Consider the following 19,342-nt stretch of genomic DNA (forward strand, 5'->3'; position numbering starts at 1 on the left):
CAGGTGGTTGAAATAAAAAGGAAATCTAGAATTGAAAGTTATCAGAGTATAACTGTTTCCTCATAGTGCCCTTTGTAGGTAATGGAAGAAGAAGGGGGCAATGGGGCACTTTTCCAGAATCTCTGCTCTCAGTGAATATCACATGAAGTATTGGCATTCAAAAATGAGATTGCCAAGGAATGGGAGGGAAAAAATGCAGGAACAGGATGATGGATAGATGGATGGTTAAATGTCCAAACTCAGGATGTTCAACCACTGGATTTAATTTCTCTGAAGATCATTGTGAAATAGTGTAGCTTATTACATTTTATGTATGGTTTAAAAAAATCTTGAGCTAATCTGCTACTGCCATGAAATATATTTCAAGGCTTTAGTTTCCCAAATGGTGTTCATAGGGATGAAAACAAATTTAAACATTTTCCCAAGGAAAACAACACTGACATATTCAAATAGTGTTAAAGTTCCTTCTAAAAGGCAAGAACATGTTAATTTTGAGTTACTTGAACTATCCCGACCTCTAACTTCTCCTGTACAAGTAGATAATTGACATTTTTGGATACCTATCATGCCAAGCACTGTACTAGGTACTTTAATACATTTTCTCATTCAATCCTCCCGAGAATCATGTAGTTTTGGCAAAAGAGGCTTTGTTCATAGAAGTTAAAGTATGTCAAATTCTTACTGTAAGTAAGAGGTAGAGCCCTCTGGGAATTCACAATTTAGTTGAGTAGGCAGGAACCCCAGTAAAAATATCTTAAGGTAAGTAAGTGCCATCATAGACATCCATTAGACCAGTGCATCTCCCAGAAGAAGCACTGGGAAGGGCTTTAAAGAATGAGTAGAACTTTGGGCTGAAGGGGAAGAGGTAGAAGAGAAATTCAAAGGAGGAGAAAAGTTTCACATAGGTACACATGATGATCAGAAAATGCCTGGTGTGGTCATGGAATGGTGAGTTGCTGTAATTGGTGGGGGATAGGGTGGTATGAGATGTCAGCGTATGATCGGCTTAGAGGCAAGATGAGATATGACTGTAGCAGGCAACAGAGAACCACAAAGAATTTTGACCAGAAAAAAATGGTTGGATCAGGACTGTGTTTTAAGAAATACTTCCAGCAGGCTTCAACTAATGTATGGTAGTCTGGGTAGAAGGAGGAGAAACTGGAGGCAGGGAGGCTGGTGAAGTCTGCCTTGGTAATGCTGGCAGGACCTGAAGAGGACCTGCCCTAAGGCCCTGCCAAGGAAAAGGGAGAAATGCACTTCCTACTCAAAATGTTCTCTCATAAGCTCCCTCTGCGCTGATTCCTTGGAAAACAAGGTAGAATTCCCTAACTTCTTGATTTGAAAGGTTTTTTGTTTGTTTCTAGTTTGCTCTTTGGCAAGTAAAAAGGAGTTCTTTTTGTGTCTCCTTTACCCGGGTTCTGGGTATAAGGAACAGAAGTGGAATGCTAGTGATCTCAACAGAATAATTCTATCAATAGAATTAGATTGGATGGGGAGACTTAATGATGACTCCTAAATTTTAAACCCGAATGACTAGGAAAACCATGGTCTCCCTGCAGGAAATTAGATAATGATATGGGAAGAAAGACAGTATGCTTATTATAAATAGATTCAATTGGAAGTTACAATGGGATTTTCATGCAGAAATATCCAGAAGCTGTTGAAAGGCCAGAGCTAGTGTTCATTAAAAAACAACAACAGAGGCTGAAGATAATAGAGTCAGCCATTATCTGCGTGGAGATAAAGCCGTGTGGGGAGATGTCTGTGCTGAGGAATAACATGGTGGCAAAGGGAAAAGATGGCCCAGGGCAGACCTGAGAGGAAATAGAGCTGGAGAAGAGGATCCGTCTAGAGAGAGAAAGGACAGAAGGTGAGAAAAGTCTACCATGCAGAGTTGCAGAGGCAGAGGGAGGAGAGGTGAAGTTGGTAAATGCAGTAGACTTGTGGAAGGGGAGGAGGGGGGAGGATGTAGATGCAGGGTCTGTGTTTTATGATAAAGGGTCACTTTCTGCCTTCTCCTCTCGCCCCATTCCAGGCCATCCAGGACTTTATTCCTCTCTCGCTGCTTGGCCTGGGCACTGATGACATTGATGACTGCTTAGCCACCAGTGTTTGCTTGTAAATCAGTTTCCTCTTTACATCAAATGCTCCCCAAGAGCAAGAACTGTGTGGGGTCATCTACACAGTGAGTGCAGAACAGGGACTCAGGGAAGAAATCAAGGCAGCCTCCCTGAGAGAACAGTTTCTGGAGAGTGTTGGGAAGGAAAGTTAAACAGTAAGGTGTTATGGACCAGGAAGATGGTAAGAAATAAAGAAGCATCTGATTATGAGAGCGGGCAGGGAGTTATGAGAAAAAGGAGAGAGAAAACTACATCCAGAGAGAAGCAGAAAGAATAAAATGTTTAATTCTAGGGTGGGAGAGATTTGAAGATGTTCCTAAACTGTGGTGAAAGCCAGTGGAAAGGACAGGATGGAGATGCAAGAAGCAGCTGTGGCTAATAACTGATGGAATGACTTTGAGAAGAGACTGGTGAATTCAGGAGAGGAATGAACTTCCGACCCAGGGCAGGGGGTGAGGGAAGGTGCAGAGAAATGGAGAGATGAGGTACCAGGTCAGAATCGACCAGGAGGAAGGAAACTATAGCTAGCCTAATGGAAAAACAAAAACAAAAAACTTGAGGTTCTAATACTGCCATTTATCAGTCATGTGACCTGTGGCAAGCACCTTAACATATTTTTTAAAGGTTCAACTCCCTTTAGCTAAAATGGGGATACTACCTTCCAACTCCCCAAATCGGGTATATGGTCCTGCTTACTTGCAAGTGCTTTCTTGGCTTTTTGTTTGTTTTGTTTTAAATTTATTTGGGGATATTTCCCTTAGAGGGCAGAGAAGCTGGAAGATGGTCTGGATCTTATCAGCAAAGTAGGAAGTGGGTCACCAGAGCATGAAGGAGAGAGTGATGCCATAGGCCTGAGTGATCAGGAGGTTTCTGAGGGTTGGGCAAAGGATAGGGAGATGAACACAACGTGAAAAAAAGGATTTGCAAGCATCAGTGAGGACCCAGGAGAAATGAGAGGGCAAGGATGTCTGATACTGACGGAATCAGGCCTCTTGGCCGAAAAGGTGTTAGAGAAGGCGTGCTCACAATCGTCCTAGCCTAACCGCTCTCACAGGTGAGGGTAATGAGAGGCGCCACCTGGGGCTCACGCATCCCAGGAGGCTTTGGGATGGCTTGACTGCACGCTTCCGGGGTCAGGGGTCAGGGTCCGTTCGTTTCTACAAGGCTGCAACGGAGTCTCAACCCAAAGATTAGGAAGCCGGGTAAGCAGCCTGGTGCACCTTACTTGGGACTGGGGTGTGTTAAGGCCCCCGCCAGGCCGGCCCAGCCTCGGGCACCTGCCGCGCCTCGGCGTGCCAGTGGTGGTGCCGCCGGCTCCCGCCGCCGCAGGAACTTCAGGAACTTTTTTTTTTTTGGTAAATTGCTGCGTGAGGAGAGGCCCCGCCCTTCCGCGCCAGGCCGCCCGGCCGCCCCTCCCGCGCTCCCGGCGGGTGTTGGTCGGCGTGGAGGGCCTGGAGACGGCGGCCCATGGGACCCGTGGAGCTGCCCGCCTGGCTGCAGCCCAGGTAGGGCGCTCGGCAGAGGAGGGAGAGGAGGGGGTGCGGGAGGAGGGGCCGCCGGGGTTGAGGGTGGGGAACGGGGCGGTGTGTGGTGCCGATACTGAGGAGCTGGGGGAGCACCGGCCAGCGCCCGAGCAAACTTACGCCCCACACTCCCTGGGGCTCTGGACAGGTATTAGCTAATTCAGTTGTCTCGACAACCCTAGAAGTAACTGTTATTTCCCCCATTTTATAGCTGAGGAAATGGGAAGGACGGGCTGCGTGGCCACCCTTCCTTTTGTGCGCTCTCTTGCCGTCTTTCTCTTTCTTCCCCCTCCGCCGACCTGCAGCCCTTCCCTTGACTTTCTCTACCTGCTGCAGAAACACCGATCACGTGTGTAGATTTCAGGGCCCAGTTCCAGAAAAACTGATTCAGTGGTATGAGGGTAGAGCCTGGGATGTGTATGTTTAACCCATGCGCCATGTGATTCTGCTGTCGGTTTGAGGGAGGAATTCCTCTTTCCCACTCATTTAGTAGTACTTGAGTCATCTGTAGGGGTGCCCAAGTAAAATCATCAAGCTACACTGTATCTGCTTCCTAACTAATTTGCCTTATTTCCCAGAGGTTTCACATCTCCAACTAGGAGAAAAATCTTGTCTACCCTGGGCAGGGCCACTCCCACCGCTTTTCCGAACCAGAGGCAACGCTTCAAACGGTGCTTTCTCTAGCTCCCTCAAACGTGTATCTGTCAATCTTCTCATAGTCATCTCCCCAGCAACCCATTTTAAAAGCCAGCTTGACTTCCCATATCAGGCCCAAGTGACTAAACTGCTTTCTCTGTGTGTCTGGTGAAGGAAGCTATCTGCTCTTGCAAAATATAATAGGCAGTGGTGAGACACTGTCCCCAATCACATAATGCATTCAGAAGTCAGGTGTGTCCAATGACGGAATTATCCACCACCTGGGAATGCCACCATTGCTACTCCCCTCTTGTAACTATAAACTAGTTATCAAGTTCAAGTTCTGCACTTAGCAGGGACATGTATCGACCACATCAGCCCCTCTCCATCCATATTTTCTTTTCAAAAATATTCAAAGCCTACTTTGCAATGCTCACTTTTATCCCTTGGGGAGCAGCAAGGTTAGAGGTTTATCAAAGATGAAAGTGGATTTTGAAATAGAACCATATTTGTCTTTAAACAAACTCAGGATGGTCACTTTAACAGATAGTGTGTGCTTTCAAAATCTGATGGGGTTTAGAGGGGAAACCAAATAAAAGACTCTGATATGGAATAGTTGTCTCTTGCTTGCTCAGATTGGCCAGTAAGTTAGTGAAAAGATGTGTATAATGCTGAAAGGGTGATTATAAAGGAAGTGTTTAATATGTTTAAATGAAGTATTTTCCTGTATTTATTGTAGGTATAGGAAGAATGCCTATCTTTTCATCTACTACTTAATCCAGTTCTGTGGCCACTCATGGATATTCACAAATATGACAGTCAGATTCTTTTCATTTGGAAAAGGTAAAAGCCCAAAACAGTTTTGGATTTTTAACTTTTAATCCTCGTTTTCATCTAGTCCTGGTTATAATAATTTTTTAACTTCTATGAACTGCACCTAATAGCCTTCACTTCTCCAAAATGTAGTGACCGTATTTTTCAGTAAGCATACTTTGTTCTTACTGCAAAAACCAAAACCTTTTTGGAGGAGGGGGGGAGGTAAGATGAGGGAAAGGTATGTGGCTTCCCCCTGAGTAAGCATTTGCCCTGAAAACATAGACATGGCATTGGGGTGGTGCCATTTCACTCTTCCTTTTTGGTTCTGCACCAAACCTTAGTAGATTTGGTGTGTGTTGTGGAAATCTGTACGTTCCAGTAAAACATTTTTTGCAGAGAAGTCAGGAATTAACCAATTCTTCTCTTGTTTTTTATTCCTCAGGTTTCAGATAACTGGAAAATACTAACAAATGAAAGACAAACTTTATATTCCCCAGGCTTCTATTTGGTCCCTTTAAAGGGCAATGTGTCCATAAGAAAATGACACACTTTGTAGATGACTCATCACCTATATGGGAGTTAGCATTAATGGTTTCAGTCATAAGCTTCCTCCACTTTCCTAAAAAGTAAAGATTTTAAATGCATTTCAGTTTTCCAAAAAATGAATCACTGTCATTTAACATTCTGACTGTCAAAATAACATTCTTTTCACGTTCCATCCCCACATGGGTGTCATCACAGTTTACAACTGTTGCATGACTTGACAATTTGAGCAACTGCTGGTTTCAGCTAAAAACAAACATCTAGGATATATCTGGGAAAAGTCATGCTGTGCTCATCAATTCAGACTTCTGTATAATAAGAAAATTAATCTACTTCTGTGGCACCATAAACCATTTTATGTTGCTTTTTCTTACTGCAAATCTACAGATAAATTCTTGCCTTTGTTAAGAACCTCCAAAGATACAGCCTGAGGCTTGCATTTCAACTATGAGTGTTGGGAGTCCTCAAGCAGAGGAAAACACAGGGCTTAGGAAAACTCCCCTTATATTTTTAGGAAAAAACATCATTTCTAGACCTTGGAAGTTAGCTGTGGCTTTGAGGGCACATTATAGGTCATTCACAACATGAGTAACAAGGCATGAACTCTTCCTTATGCTGCCTGGCCTTTCCAGTAGGAAAAATGCCTTAGTCAGCAGTGTACTTATTTCTTAATTGTTATCCTGCCGTTATAATTATAGAAGCTACGTATTATTAAAGAAACACAACCCATTCATATGGAAGGCAGACTGAAAAGAACTATGTGGGGTTCAGTACAGTTCCTGAGTCAATGTATAAATTAAGTAGCTCAACAGCACTCAAGCACCTGGGCTAGTAACGTCTGCTACTTTCTTCCTTCAAGGAGCTGTGTGACTGATAATTCTCTTATAGCAAGTGCAGGGCCATGGATAAGAGCATGGACTGTCTGTGCCTCAGGAATCTACGAAATGGGGATGATAATAATGTCTACCTCATATAGCTGCTGAGAAGAGACACCCTTTGTGTTTGATAAAGTATTATCATGTGAATGATCACTAGGGAGTGAAGACAACAAAGACTTCCCTAGAAGATTCTTAACATGGCGGGATTTCATTTTAAAATTTAAACCAGCACATTTATCCTATTTAGAGGAACATTTGTTTGCCTTCCATTTCAGCTCTCTCCAAATGCAGTATTTCTTTTGGGCCCTCTGCAATGGGCCCAAGTTCCAGTGTTTAAAACTCACAGAAATCCAGAAAGCACTAACTACATATGTATGAGCCATAAATGCTAGACACATGTAAGATGTTATTTGATATCATGGCATCATTAATCTCATTTCCATAAAGCTTCTCTGAAATCGTATTTTCTCATCTCTGTCATTTTCTTGTCAGTGGACAAGGTGTGGGCACCGCAGCTTCTTTAATAAACTCACCTCCAGCCTGTTTTCACTGGTGTAGTCTAGAGTCTAGCTGTTTACTTTTATGCTGGGATTGCTTTAGAATCTCATAAATGGGGAATAAATGCTTTAGCTTTGGCCATGGAGCCTTCTTTTTCAAGTTTTAAATCCGTTCTGGAAGAGGAGCAATTAAAATGTACAATGATATAAAGTGCTTTCTTTGGTTACATAGTCTTTGTAATTTAGTAATCTATTTAGGAAATTTCTCACATGTACTATGAAAAAGGAAGTAAGGAGTCTCAACTGTATTTCAAAGTGCTTTATAGGTTTGGGTTGTGATCTATGTTTTACTTACCATGTCTGTATTTTTAATTCACTGGACACAGGTTCAGTGGTTGACACTTTTTATGCAATTGGACTTGTCATGCGACTTTGCCAATCTATTTCCCTCTTGGAGTTGCTGCACATATATGTTGGCATTGAATCAGACCATCTTCTGCCTAGGCTTCTGCAGGTAGGTTTTAACTGCATTATTTGTATTATAGAATTTGTTGCATACTTTGTTCTATTTATAGCCTCTGTTGACTTTATGGCAGTGAAAAAGCCAACCTTTGCTAATGTGCAACCCACATCACTAACAAGGAGAATTCCATAAAAAACTTACCTCATCCTAAAACATTGCACACACAGAATAGCCAGTTGGAAAACATTCAGGGAAATGATGCTTGTCGCTCTCTGCAACACTGCAGTGATCCTCTGCTGGGACGAGATTTCACATCCACTTCCCACTCTCACTATGCCACAGCCCTGAGCAGTATAGGACAGAGAGGCATAGGATTGGAGCCATTCAGACTTGGGTTTGGTGCCTGGCTCCTCTGCCTCCCACTGTGGGGTCATATTAGCCACAATCATTGGGCTGTGTAGGGAAAAGGACACCACACACATTGCCTGGAAAATAATAGATTTTCCAAAAAAAAGTCCCCTTCATCCATGTCCAGAGATTAGAATACTCCCCAGCCATTTCTTGTTCATTCTGCCACTTTTACTGAATACAATTGGAAAGGAGAGATCATTCATGTTTACGTAGTGTAGTATCTAATCATATAGACCTGGGGATTCTACAGACCTGGATTTAAATTCCAGTTCTACCTCTTAATAGCTGTATGAATTTAAACAAGTCATGTAATTGTTCTGAATCTCATTTTCTCATGTGATGTAAAAATAACATGTATCTTCTGGAATAACTGAGAAAATGGGTTGGATAAGTTTCTAGGACTTAGTTAAGAATACAGTGCCCCAATGGTGAAAAACTGAAACCATTTCCTCTAAGATCAGGAACAAGACAAGGATGTCCACTCTCACCACTATTATTCAACATAGTTTTGGAAGTCCTAACCATGGCAGACAGAGAAGAAAAAGAAATAAAAGGAATCCAAATTGGAAAAGAAGAAGTAAAACAGTTACTGTTTGCAGATGACATGATACTATACATAGAGAATCCTAAAGATGCCACCAGAAAACTACTAGAGCTAATCAATGAATTTGGTAAAGTAGCAGGATACAAAATTAATGCACAGAAATCTCTTGCATTCCTATACACTAATGATGAAAAATCTGAAAGAGAAATTAAGGGAACACTCCCATTTACCACTGCAACAAAAAGAATAAAATACCTAGGAATAAGCCTACCTAAGGCAACAAAAGACCTGTATGCAGAAAACTATAAGAAACTGATGAAAGAAATTAAGGATGATACAAACAGTTGGAGAGATATACCATGTTCTTGGATTGGAAGAATCAACATTGTGAAAATGACTATACTACCCAAAGCAATCTACAGATTCAATGCAATCCCTATCAAACTACCAATGGCATTTTCCACAGAACTAGAACAAAAAATTTCACGATATGTGTGGATACACAAAAGACCCCAAATAGCCAAAGCAATCGTGAGAAAGAAAAATGGAGCTGGAGGAATCAGGCTCCCTGACTTCAGACTATACTACAAAGCTACAGTAATCAAGACAGTATGGTACTGGCACAAAAACAGAAATATAGGTCAATGGAACAGGATAGGAAGTCCAGAGATAAACCCATGCACATATGGTCACCTTATTTTTGATAAAGGAGGCAATAATATACAATGGAGAAAAGACAGCCTCTTCAGTAAGTGCTGCTGGGAAAACTGGACAGCTACATGTAAAAGAATGAAATTAGAACCCTCCCTATCACCATACCCAAAGATAAACTCAAAATGGATTAAAGACCTAAATTTAAGGCCAGACACTATCAAACTCGTAGAGGAAAACATAGGCAGAACACTCTTATGACATAGATCACAACAAGATCCTTTTTGACCCACCTCCTAGAGAAATGGAAATAAAAATAGAAATAAACAAATGGGACCTAATGAAACTTAAAAGCTTTTGCACAGCAAAGGAAACCATAAACAAGATGAAAAGACAACCCTTAGAATGGGAGAAAATATTTACAAATGAAGCAACTGACAAAGGATTAATCTCCAAAATTTACAAGCAGCTCATGCAGCTCAATATCAAAAAAACAAACAACGCAATCCAAAAATGGGTAGAAGACCTAAATAGACATTTCTCCAAAGAAGATATACAGATTGCCAACAAACACATGAAAGAATGCTCAACATCATTAATCATTAGAGAAATGCAAATCAAAACTACAATGAGATATCATCTCACACAGGTCAGAATGGCCATCATCAAAAAATCTACAAACAATAAATGCTGGAGAGGGTGTGAAGAAAAGGGAACCCTCTTGCACTGTTGGTGGGAATGTAAATTGATACAGCCACTATGGAGAACAATATGGAGGTTCCTTAAAAAACTAAAAATAGAACTACCATATGACCCAGCAATCCCCCTTCTGGGCATATACCCTGAGAAAACCATAATTCAAGAAGAGTCATGTACCAAAATGTTTATTGCAGCTCTCTTTACAATAGCCAGGACGTGGAAGCAACCTAAGTGTCCATCAACAGATGAATGGATAAAGAAGATGTGGCACATATATACAATGGAATATTACTCAGCCATAAGAAGAAACGAAATTGAGTTATTTGTAGTGAGGTGAATGGACCTAGAGTCTGTCATACAGAGTGAAGTAAGTCAGAAAGAGAAAGACAAATACCGTATGCTAACACATGTATATGGAATCTAAAAAAAAAAAAGGTCATGAAGAACCTAGGGGCAAGACGGGAATAAAGACGCAGACCTACTAGAGAACGGACTTGAGGATACGGGGAGGGGGAAGGGTAAGCTGGGACAAAGTGAGAGAGTGGCATGGATATATATACACTACCAAACGTAAAATAGATAGCTAGTGGGAAGCAGCCGCATAGCACAGGGAGATCAGCTGGTGCTTTGTGACCACCTAGAGGGGTGGGATAGGGAGGGTGGGAGAGAGGGAGACACGAGGGAAGAGATATGGGGACATAAGTATATGTATAACTGATTCACTTTGTTATAAAGCAGAAACTAACACACCATTGTAAAGCAATTATACTCCAATAAAGATGTTAAAAAAAAAAAAAAGAATACAATACCTGGTTGCTATTGCTGTTATTTTAGGTATCATTTGTCTCTAGCCCTAGATGACCATTGTTCCTTTTTAAAGGCAGGTTGAAGGAAGGTGGGAAAGTCACTGGTAGATATTTAGTATACGAAATCATTGCTGAATTAAGGCAAGAAAAACAAAAAAGTGGTATTTTCCATAAGGAGAGATAAGGGTTAAGTGACTATATGAGCATATGTTTAAAATTTACAGAAAAGGTATTTACATGAGTTTAATTTTAACTATTTGCAAAATAAATTGGAAAAATGGATAACAAAATGTGACCAAGTTGCATTGTAAAAATATTGGAAATATCAGAATCTGATTGTATTGCCAGCACCTAGCAAAGTGCTTCTAACAGAAACATACACCTTAAATTTTGTTGATTGAAGGAGTGGCATAGATCCTTGTATTAAAATTTGCTTAAAATACCATGAAAGTTTAAAAGATGAAAATTGGAGTATAAACTTGAGGAGCCTATCAAGAACTCAGCATTGCAAGTTCATGGGAGATTTTAAATTTTGCTTATTCAGTAAAAGTAGAGAAATAGTATTCATTAGGATGAAGACATTTTCAGTGTTGACATATCAAATGTAAAATAAAAATTGGGGCAATATTTAGAGTACAAACTAGTAACAGAGTAGTCAGCTAGCCAAGACCTAGATGGAAATGCCTTAAATGTATTTCCTTACAAAATAAAAAGGGGTACACATCTGTCCCAGTAGAAACATATTATTTAGGAAAAGATTTATTGGTATTTATTATTTGTTAACAACTAAGATGCATTTAGCATCGTCTAATGCTAATTTTAGAGAACAGAATTAACAACCCAGGTTAAATGAAAGTTGTATTCTGTCATATGGAATTATTTTGCTTGGAGTATGATCAAATTTATCTGAATCTAAGTCATGTTTTCTTTTGGCATACTTTTTTGGATTTTGTACTTTCTTAGGCTAAATTGGATAATATTAATTTTATGGTAAAACAGCAGTTTCAAAGTTAACAGTAGTGTTATTTTAGTTATTTCCAAAGAAGGAAATGCTAGTGAGAAACAGGACAGTTAAATTTGTAAGAAAGAAGAGCATCTTGAATATGTCTAGGAAATATGCATATATTTTATGCTTTCTGAAAGTATGTAGGCTTATCCAAAAATAGAAAGTATTATACAACTTAGAAATCTGATTTCTTGCAGTCCTAGAAATTCCAGAATATTTAAGTGTGATTTTAATCACTATTAATTGAAACTGTAGTGGCTTATGGAAGTATGATCACTGTAATCAGAATATATCCTGGTTTGGTAATTAAAAAATAATGACAAGTATACACTGACACTTTTTATTTAAAGGTGAGGTGGCAAAGTCTACTGTTGATGGGGCTCAAATGATTTTTAAGTTTGTGTTGTCAGGAGCAATCAGGGATCATCATAGCAGTGAAGACAATTACCATTCTCATCCTGGGCTGATTATTGTTAATTTTTGTTGTGGTGTTTGGCTTCCTCTTTTTATCTCTTTGAGATTTTACCTGTCCTCTGTTTCTTTTATTCATTTACTATCTTTTCTATGGTTTTCAGAATGGACATAGTATTGTAAAAAGCTTCAAGAACACAGCATCAGGTCCAAAGTTTCATTTTCTGCCCCCTTCTTTTATTAGAATTCTGCAGATAATTAGAAGAATTCCCTCATTATGAGATGACTCTGAGCCCCCTGACTTCAAAATAACCAAACAAAAGTCTAAAGTTGTGTAATTATTCTTGGTTTTCCTGTTTCCCCACTTTTAAGTGAAGAAACTAGTTAAGAATGTGGCTAATCATAGCTGATTGCATATAGTATCTGGAAAAATGCATGGTGTCTAGCTGCTTTCAAGTAGGTTGAAAAACAAGTCCGCTCATTTGTGATGTTATTTTGACATTACCTTCGTGAGATTGCTAAGTCACAACGGAATTCTCTTTTTTGGGAACTGGTCTTCCAAAATATCAAGATAAGTAATTCCCAAAAGCAGTAGGAACTCTTAGCTAGTTGAGCAATTAGAATCACATGTATCAAATGACGGTGGTGTGTGTTTAGGAGGGTGTGTTTGTTTTCTTCTGTACATTTTTAAATGTTTTATACACATCTTTATTTTGACAGGGAAAAGCCACTTGATTTTCTAATATTACAATTGCTAAAAGAAAGGGGGGGACCCACTGACAATAAGACTATAATAAGTTAACACAGAGATGTATAGTTTATGTATTTTTTAAAGATACAATTTAGAGGAGAAGGGCAAAACGATAACATAAATAGTTGTTTATATACATCCATTTTTGGAAACAATTACATGCCAATTAAAATTATATCAGGAAATAAAGTAAACTTTTGGTATTTTTTGATTTCTAAAATGGGAAAGTTAAAAAGGTCCAAAAGTAGAATATAACTATAATTAAAAGTGATAAGTGAAAACTCGGCATCTCTCCTCTCTAACGCCTTGCTCCCAAATGAGCTTGCGTATTTTATTAGCTTGATTTTTTAAAAAAAGTTGAATTGGGAAACTATTTTAGTATATTTAATCAAAACAACTTGCTTTTATGGAGCGGAAATACCACCAACCCTGAAATATTGATTTTGAAGGGCTTTCTTCTGGCTTCGCTTGTGCAGAAGCCCGAGAAAGGTTTTTATTGATATAGCTTTAGTATGTTTCAACTCAAGGAGAGGGGAGAATATCCACAAAACTAACCTTTGTATTATGACATTAGGCTGATGTGCCTTTAGGAAACCCTCAGAGTTATCCACTTTACTCCTTTACCTTTTGAGAAATGCTTGAAATGCAAAGAATTCATACATAACTGAATTAAAATGGCTAAATTCTGCCTCCTTACCTTTGCATCCCAATAAACATCGCTGCACATGTCTTCATTTTACACAATTTTTTAAATCTATAAATCAAAACACTGGGAGTTATTACCCCCAAATTATCATGCCTACAGAACTTCCATTTGTGAGCCCAAATTGCCAGAACAATTTTTATTTTTACCAATATCACATCCTATTTCTGATAAGGACAAGCAGGGGTCTGCTTGCCAAAAATCATTCCAAAGATTTCACAGTCACAGATTCATAAGAACAAATATGAAGGATATACCCAAGGAAAGTGTCTTAAAATAAACCATTTTAGGAAAACAGCAGAGTTTCACCCTAATTTCTTTTAATCCATGACACAGGTGCTTCTTTGCATTGCTAGATTTAATTATTTTTTTTCCGTAAAGTCATATAGATTTTCTCTCCAGTTTTGAGCTGGGAACAGGTTTATATTGTTAGAGATAAAACTGTACTGCGGATAGTGTTGTGCTATGAGATTCCCAAAACTTTGATGCTTCCTGAAAATGAGTTATTCACTCTGTACATAATGAATTATTACATACAATTCACTCTGTACGTAAGATTTTCGATTTTTCTGGTATTTTTTGCATTTGATCAGTGGAGTTCTTTGGTGTGATAGTTATAAAGCAATATTTACAGTATAATTTTAAAGATGCTGAGATTAACTTTTTTATTCACTGATAGTCTTGATTATATAGAAAAATATATTTTCCTGTAAATATACTAATCACTACATTAAATTATGCTTATTTTTATCTCCAGCATAATTGCTTAACACAAAAGTTAAATAACTTATCCACGTTCACATAAACTGTAAATGGTGGAGCAAAAATTTGGATTTGGGCTAGTTTTCCTGAACACTCAACTATTATGCTACATTTGTTTACAGTGTCTATCTCACAAACTAGGACATAAATACCATGAGGGTTGGGACTTGGTCTTGTTCAGGGTGTTATACACCCCGGGATTCAGAATAGTGCACTCAATAAATATCTATTGATTGATGAATAAGTAAAAATATATAAATAGTATTTAGATGTTTTTGTCTTACAGAAGAATGTGGTGATTTGAATATTTAAGAGTATGTTTCTGAAGTTCTCAACAAAAGTTTACAGGATTTAAAATAGTTTGGGTTATCCTTTAGTAATATAATAGTCTTTGAGGGTAAAACTAATTTATTTTTAAGATTGTAGAAATTCTCTGTATAGTTGAAGTATGATTTTTTACTCCTTCAGTAGTTTATAACTAATTTGCTAGATGCCATTTATAAAGTAACAGTTTTAGTCATTGCTTAATCTGGAGTTCAGGATTCCCAAATAGAACATAAAAATGCAAAATATTTTTATTTTGTAGTTACCAAATTTTTGAGTTAACCGCATTACCACTATGTTTAATTTGGCCTAAGTTACAGTGTTTTTACTGTGCTTTTATTCTGCCTGTTAGAGTTGCACTAAACATTACAAGACCATTCATTAGTAATGGTCATGTCTCATAGGATTTGTTTAAAATGACAAAGTGCTAAGTTTTCCCAAGTGTAAAGCTCCAAATAACTGGTCAAACTATTATATGTAAAGAAAAGTAATAAATTTTAAAAGTCTATTCTTCAAAATTATTTTGGTGTTGATTTAGAAAATCAAGTAAGTTCTTGTTTTAAGGTTTAACTTTTCAGGAGAGGCTTTTTTTTTTTGAGAATAGACTATAACATAGACATTACGCGAGGGTGTAGCCCATAAAATAACAAAGGCGAAAATGTCTTAGTGTTTCAGAACAAGGAACTTAGAATGACATTGTCTAGACTTTGATTCCATATCTATGGGCAAGTCACTTTCACTTTGTAAAATGCAGTGTCCTTTGTAAAAGGCAGATAATAACAATAGCACTTCTTAGGGTCGTTATGGAGGTTAAATGAGATGACGTGTGTTTGGAACCTGGCACAAAGTAACTAATAAATATTGGCTTTTTACCAATTTAAGAATATCGCCTCCTAAATTCTCCCATTGTATTGCCATTGAATGGTCAAGTTAGAGTTAAATAACCATCAGATAATTTGTTAATTAGACTGACATCGTATGGGGGGAGGGCCTTCACATACCTTCCTGTATGTATGTGGTTGTGTTTTGGGGCGTATGCTGATTGCTGATTTCTCTGCAATCAGGTTACCGTCACTAACATGCCACAGTCCCTCACGTGATGATTTTAAACAGAGTGAGTTTCTTTGTGCAGCTCCAGTCTCTCTCTTTTAGGAGAGTTTTCCCTCCCTACTCATCAGTTGAGGGGCAGCCTGACATCAGGGATTGCCTACAACTCTGGAAACCAGGAGACTTGGGATATATATGTTTCCAGGTCTGCCACTAGTTTGGGCACATCACTTAATTTCTCTGGTTCCCAGTTTCCTTATTTGTAAAAAGGTGGGGTTGGACAAGTATCTAGAAGGGCCCTTAGAGAGCCATCTTATCAAAAGGTAGCTTATGTTCTCTCTTTCATTAGTCAGCCATGTAATTAGAAATATGTGTGTATGCATTCATGTGTGTATCTCCTGAGATTTTTGTCAAAAATTAGACAATTTTCCTAATTAGCAGGCACTGATCAAATGTAGGATTAGGCAGTGCCTAAATACTTGTTTGCTGCTAAGATCTTGTATCCGAAGGCTGCCGGGTGTCATAGCGGCAAGCTTGGATCATTCAGTAATTATCATTGCAGTTAAGTCTAATTCTTTATATAAATATGGTTAAATCAAGAAACTAGGGCATTGTAAAGAAAGACTGACAGAAGAAAAACAGCCATGTAGGTAGCTTCCATTGATTGACTAAGGTTTGAATCATATCTAATTTCCTTAGCCAAGCAAGGGCCCTCTTGACTCACCAATGTGATTATAAACACGCTGATACAGCTTCTACATGTGGATTTCTGATCATGTGGCCCAGTGTTGGCAAATACTGGATTTCTCTGCACTAGGTGATTTTCCAGGACTAACACTATGATTCTAAGTCATAGATTATCCCAGTCTTTAGTCCTTGATCCGCTTTAAAAATAAAGACAGCTATTGAAAAATACAAAGCAGCCCTCGTCTTTCCTTTATCACTAATATGCTCCCTCAATCTCAGGTATATTCTCCTTCGACCATTGTGAGGAAAGTAAAATGTTCTATTAAAAACAAACAAAAAATGCAGGTGTACAAAGTATATTAATATGGCATAAGAAGGCACATTATATTTAGATTGGAAAGAGGAATGTGTATTTTGAGGTCAGTAACTGGAGCTGAGCCATAAGTGTGTGCATTCTTAATGATTTATAGATGCTTACTGACTTGGAAAAATATGAATTTGTTGAATGCTTTTCATTTTCCACTAGCTTATGTGGGTTAGGATTATATTATTTCGCTTCCGCTTTCTCCTGCCTTCCACCCACCCCCACCAAAAAAACCAAAAAACAAAGCAAACCCCCCCAAAACCTCCAAAACTACGGGGGCTTCCCTGTTGGATGAAATGGAAATTTCTCAGCTTGTCATTCAAAACTCTTCACATCCCAGCCCCCAACACATTTTCAATTTTATCTCCTAGGATTCCCTTCTGTGCACATCCTCTCTAGCCCCCAGGGGTTCTCCTTACTCCCCAGCACACCGTGTGTTTTCACACCTCTGCCTCTTTGCTCAGGCTGCTCCCTTGGCCTAGGATGCCTATTCTCCTATCCAGTCTACCTGACAAACCCCTGTCCATTCCTCAAGATCCAACTGAAATGTTGCCTCCATAAATCTCTCTGCACCTTTTTCTCAGACAGGTTATCTCCCTCCCCTGTGCTCCCATATATAGCCCTTTAAATGACAGCATTATTCACACTGTGTTACAGTTACTGCCCCACATTCTCCTACCATTGCTACCCTGTGTAACAAGGACCATGCTTTCATTATATATGTAGTCTTAGCATCTGATACATAGTGGACACTCAATAAAAGCTTGTCAAAGTGAGTAAAAACCATGTGTGCATGTATCACAAGAAGGGACATGCCCTGATTCATATGAAATATGTTATCTTTTTGTTCATTACATATAATTTGGAGAATGCAGAAAAACAAATAGGAGGAAATGAAATTCATCTGTAACCCTGCTCCCTCAGAGATCATGTTAACTGTGTAGTATATATATTTATAGTTAAAGCATACTTTTAAGAGGAACTCTGGTTTTTAAAATTAGAAAATTACCTACCTGCTTAACAGATGATCCTAATTCTTGACTTTGCTATTTCTTTGTTAGCTCACTGAGAGAATAATCATCCTCTTTGTGGTGATCACCAGTCAAGAGGAAGTCCAAGAGAAATACGTGGTGTGTGTTTTATTCATCTTTTGGAATCTATTGGATATGGTTAGGTAAGGAGGCAAAATAATCTCTTAAAACAAAGCCAAATTGCTTTCTACAGTGAAGCCAGTAATAGCTGCTTACATTTGGTTACTCTGAATGAGAGAGAAATACATAACCCCTTTTCATATTATTTTATCTTGATATGGAAATGTATTTTTAGTGCTTTCCATAATGGGCATTTCAAAGATAATGGAAACCTACCATGGTATCAAGAACAAATCATTGCATCAGGTTCCCAGCAGAAGACTTGGCTTACACCAATTTGGAATAAACCTTGCAGCTGTTGCTAATGAAAGGCGTTCTTTGCAATTGCTCTGGTATGTGTTACTTTAATAAGCAAAGCAAGACTTTTATTCTATCACAGTCACAATTTACAAAGTTGATTTCTTAGAATTCAAGAATATTTTAAATATAGGGCCTTATCTCTCTGGGGAAAAAACACACCTCCACAAACATATTTGTATACAATTCCAGCGGGTTCAAATAACTGAAGTTCTTTCATGGACTCACTGGGAATCCTTGGACCTCAGGTTAAGAACCCTTGCTCCAGATGGTGTTATGTTTCCTTCTAATTCTAAAACTTTGTGTCTCATCTCTACTAGCAATGGTGTAAAATTGCTGAGCCCTTTGCTCAGTGGCTCACTTTGGAGAGGCTCCTAACTGCTACTTCAAGCTCTCACAAATGAGAACTGTCCCTCCTGCTTGAAAAATCTGGATGTGGATGGGTAACAAAAGAACCCTAGCATTTTAGCTGAGGTTATATAAATTCTTTATTATATTGTCAATAACTTGGCTGAGTTAAGATATTCTAAGTAGAATGAATTTAATGAAATATTTTGTTGAATTAAAGTGACTATAATTCTTTGTTATATATAACTTAGTTATTTCTCACTTTTAACTGAAAGATTTGTGGACTTGGGGCAAACTTCAGGGAGTTTTGTAGCCCATGACTTTCTGTTTATGAGACATGGAGCCTCATCTGGGACTGTGGCTTTCTGATGTTTCATTCTCTGGTATGCCCAACTCTTTCAGTGTCGACTCAGTCTCAGATAAGCTCAGTAGACCCATTAGAGAACAAAGTGGTTTTGGCATTGAGAGTAGTATTGTGATGTGATGGAAAGACTTTTGGACATAGAAGTGGAAGATCTCAGGATGAACCTCACCTCCACTGCTTACCTGCTATATGATCTTGGGCAAATCACACAACCTTAAAAATAACAGCAATGCGATAATTCATGGACCTTAATATTTACCCTTTTAAAGTATAAAATTTGTCGATTTTAGTGTATTCAAAGACATGTGTAACCATCACCACTATCTAATTTGAGAACATTTTCATCACCCCCAAAAGAAGCCCCAAATCCATTAGCAGTCTCACCTAATTCCCTTTTCCTCCCAGCCCTGGCAACCACTAACATACTGTCTGTATGGATTTGCCTATTCTGGACATTTCATATAAATGGAATCATATAATATGTGCCTTTTGTGACTGGGTTCTTTCACTTAGCATAACGTTTTCAAGGTTTGTCCATGT

At 38.7% G+C, this 19,342-nt stretch overlaps 1 protein-coding gene across 9 annotated transcripts in view; it reads left to right on the top strand.

The window, feature by feature from the left end:
* Positions 1 to 3,258: 3,258 nt before the first annotated feature.
* The window catches only part of HACD4 (3-hydroxyacyl-CoA dehydratase 4), a 110,860-nt gene continuing 94,776 nt past the window's right edge, over positions 3,259 to 19,342 (top strand). For all 9 annotated transcript variants that reach the window (XR_009503652.1, XR_009503650.1, XR_009503651.1 and 6 more), the window contains exons 1-4: positions 3,259 to 3,625; positions 5,019 to 5,122; positions 7,400 to 7,527; positions 17,704 to 17,816. Coding sequence is in view for 5 of the 9 variants with exons in the window: in XM_059924649.1 (XP_059780632.1) it covers positions 3,588 to 3,625; positions 5,019 to 5,122; positions 7,400 to 7,527; positions 17,704 to 17,816 (383 nt within the window). In the remaining 4 variants the exon portion in view is untranslated. The remainder of the gene's footprint in view (positions 3,626 to 5,018; positions 5,123 to 7,399; positions 7,528 to 17,703; positions 17,817 to 19,342) is intronic.

The sequence above is a fragment of the Balaenoptera ricei genome, chromosome 6, assembly GCF_028023285.1.
Source record: "Balaenoptera ricei isolate mBalRic1 chromosome 6, mBalRic1.hap2, whole genome shotgun sequence".
NCBI classification, from domain to species: Eukaryota; Metazoa; Chordata; class Mammalia; order Artiodactyla; family Balaenopteridae; genus Balaenoptera; species Balaenoptera ricei.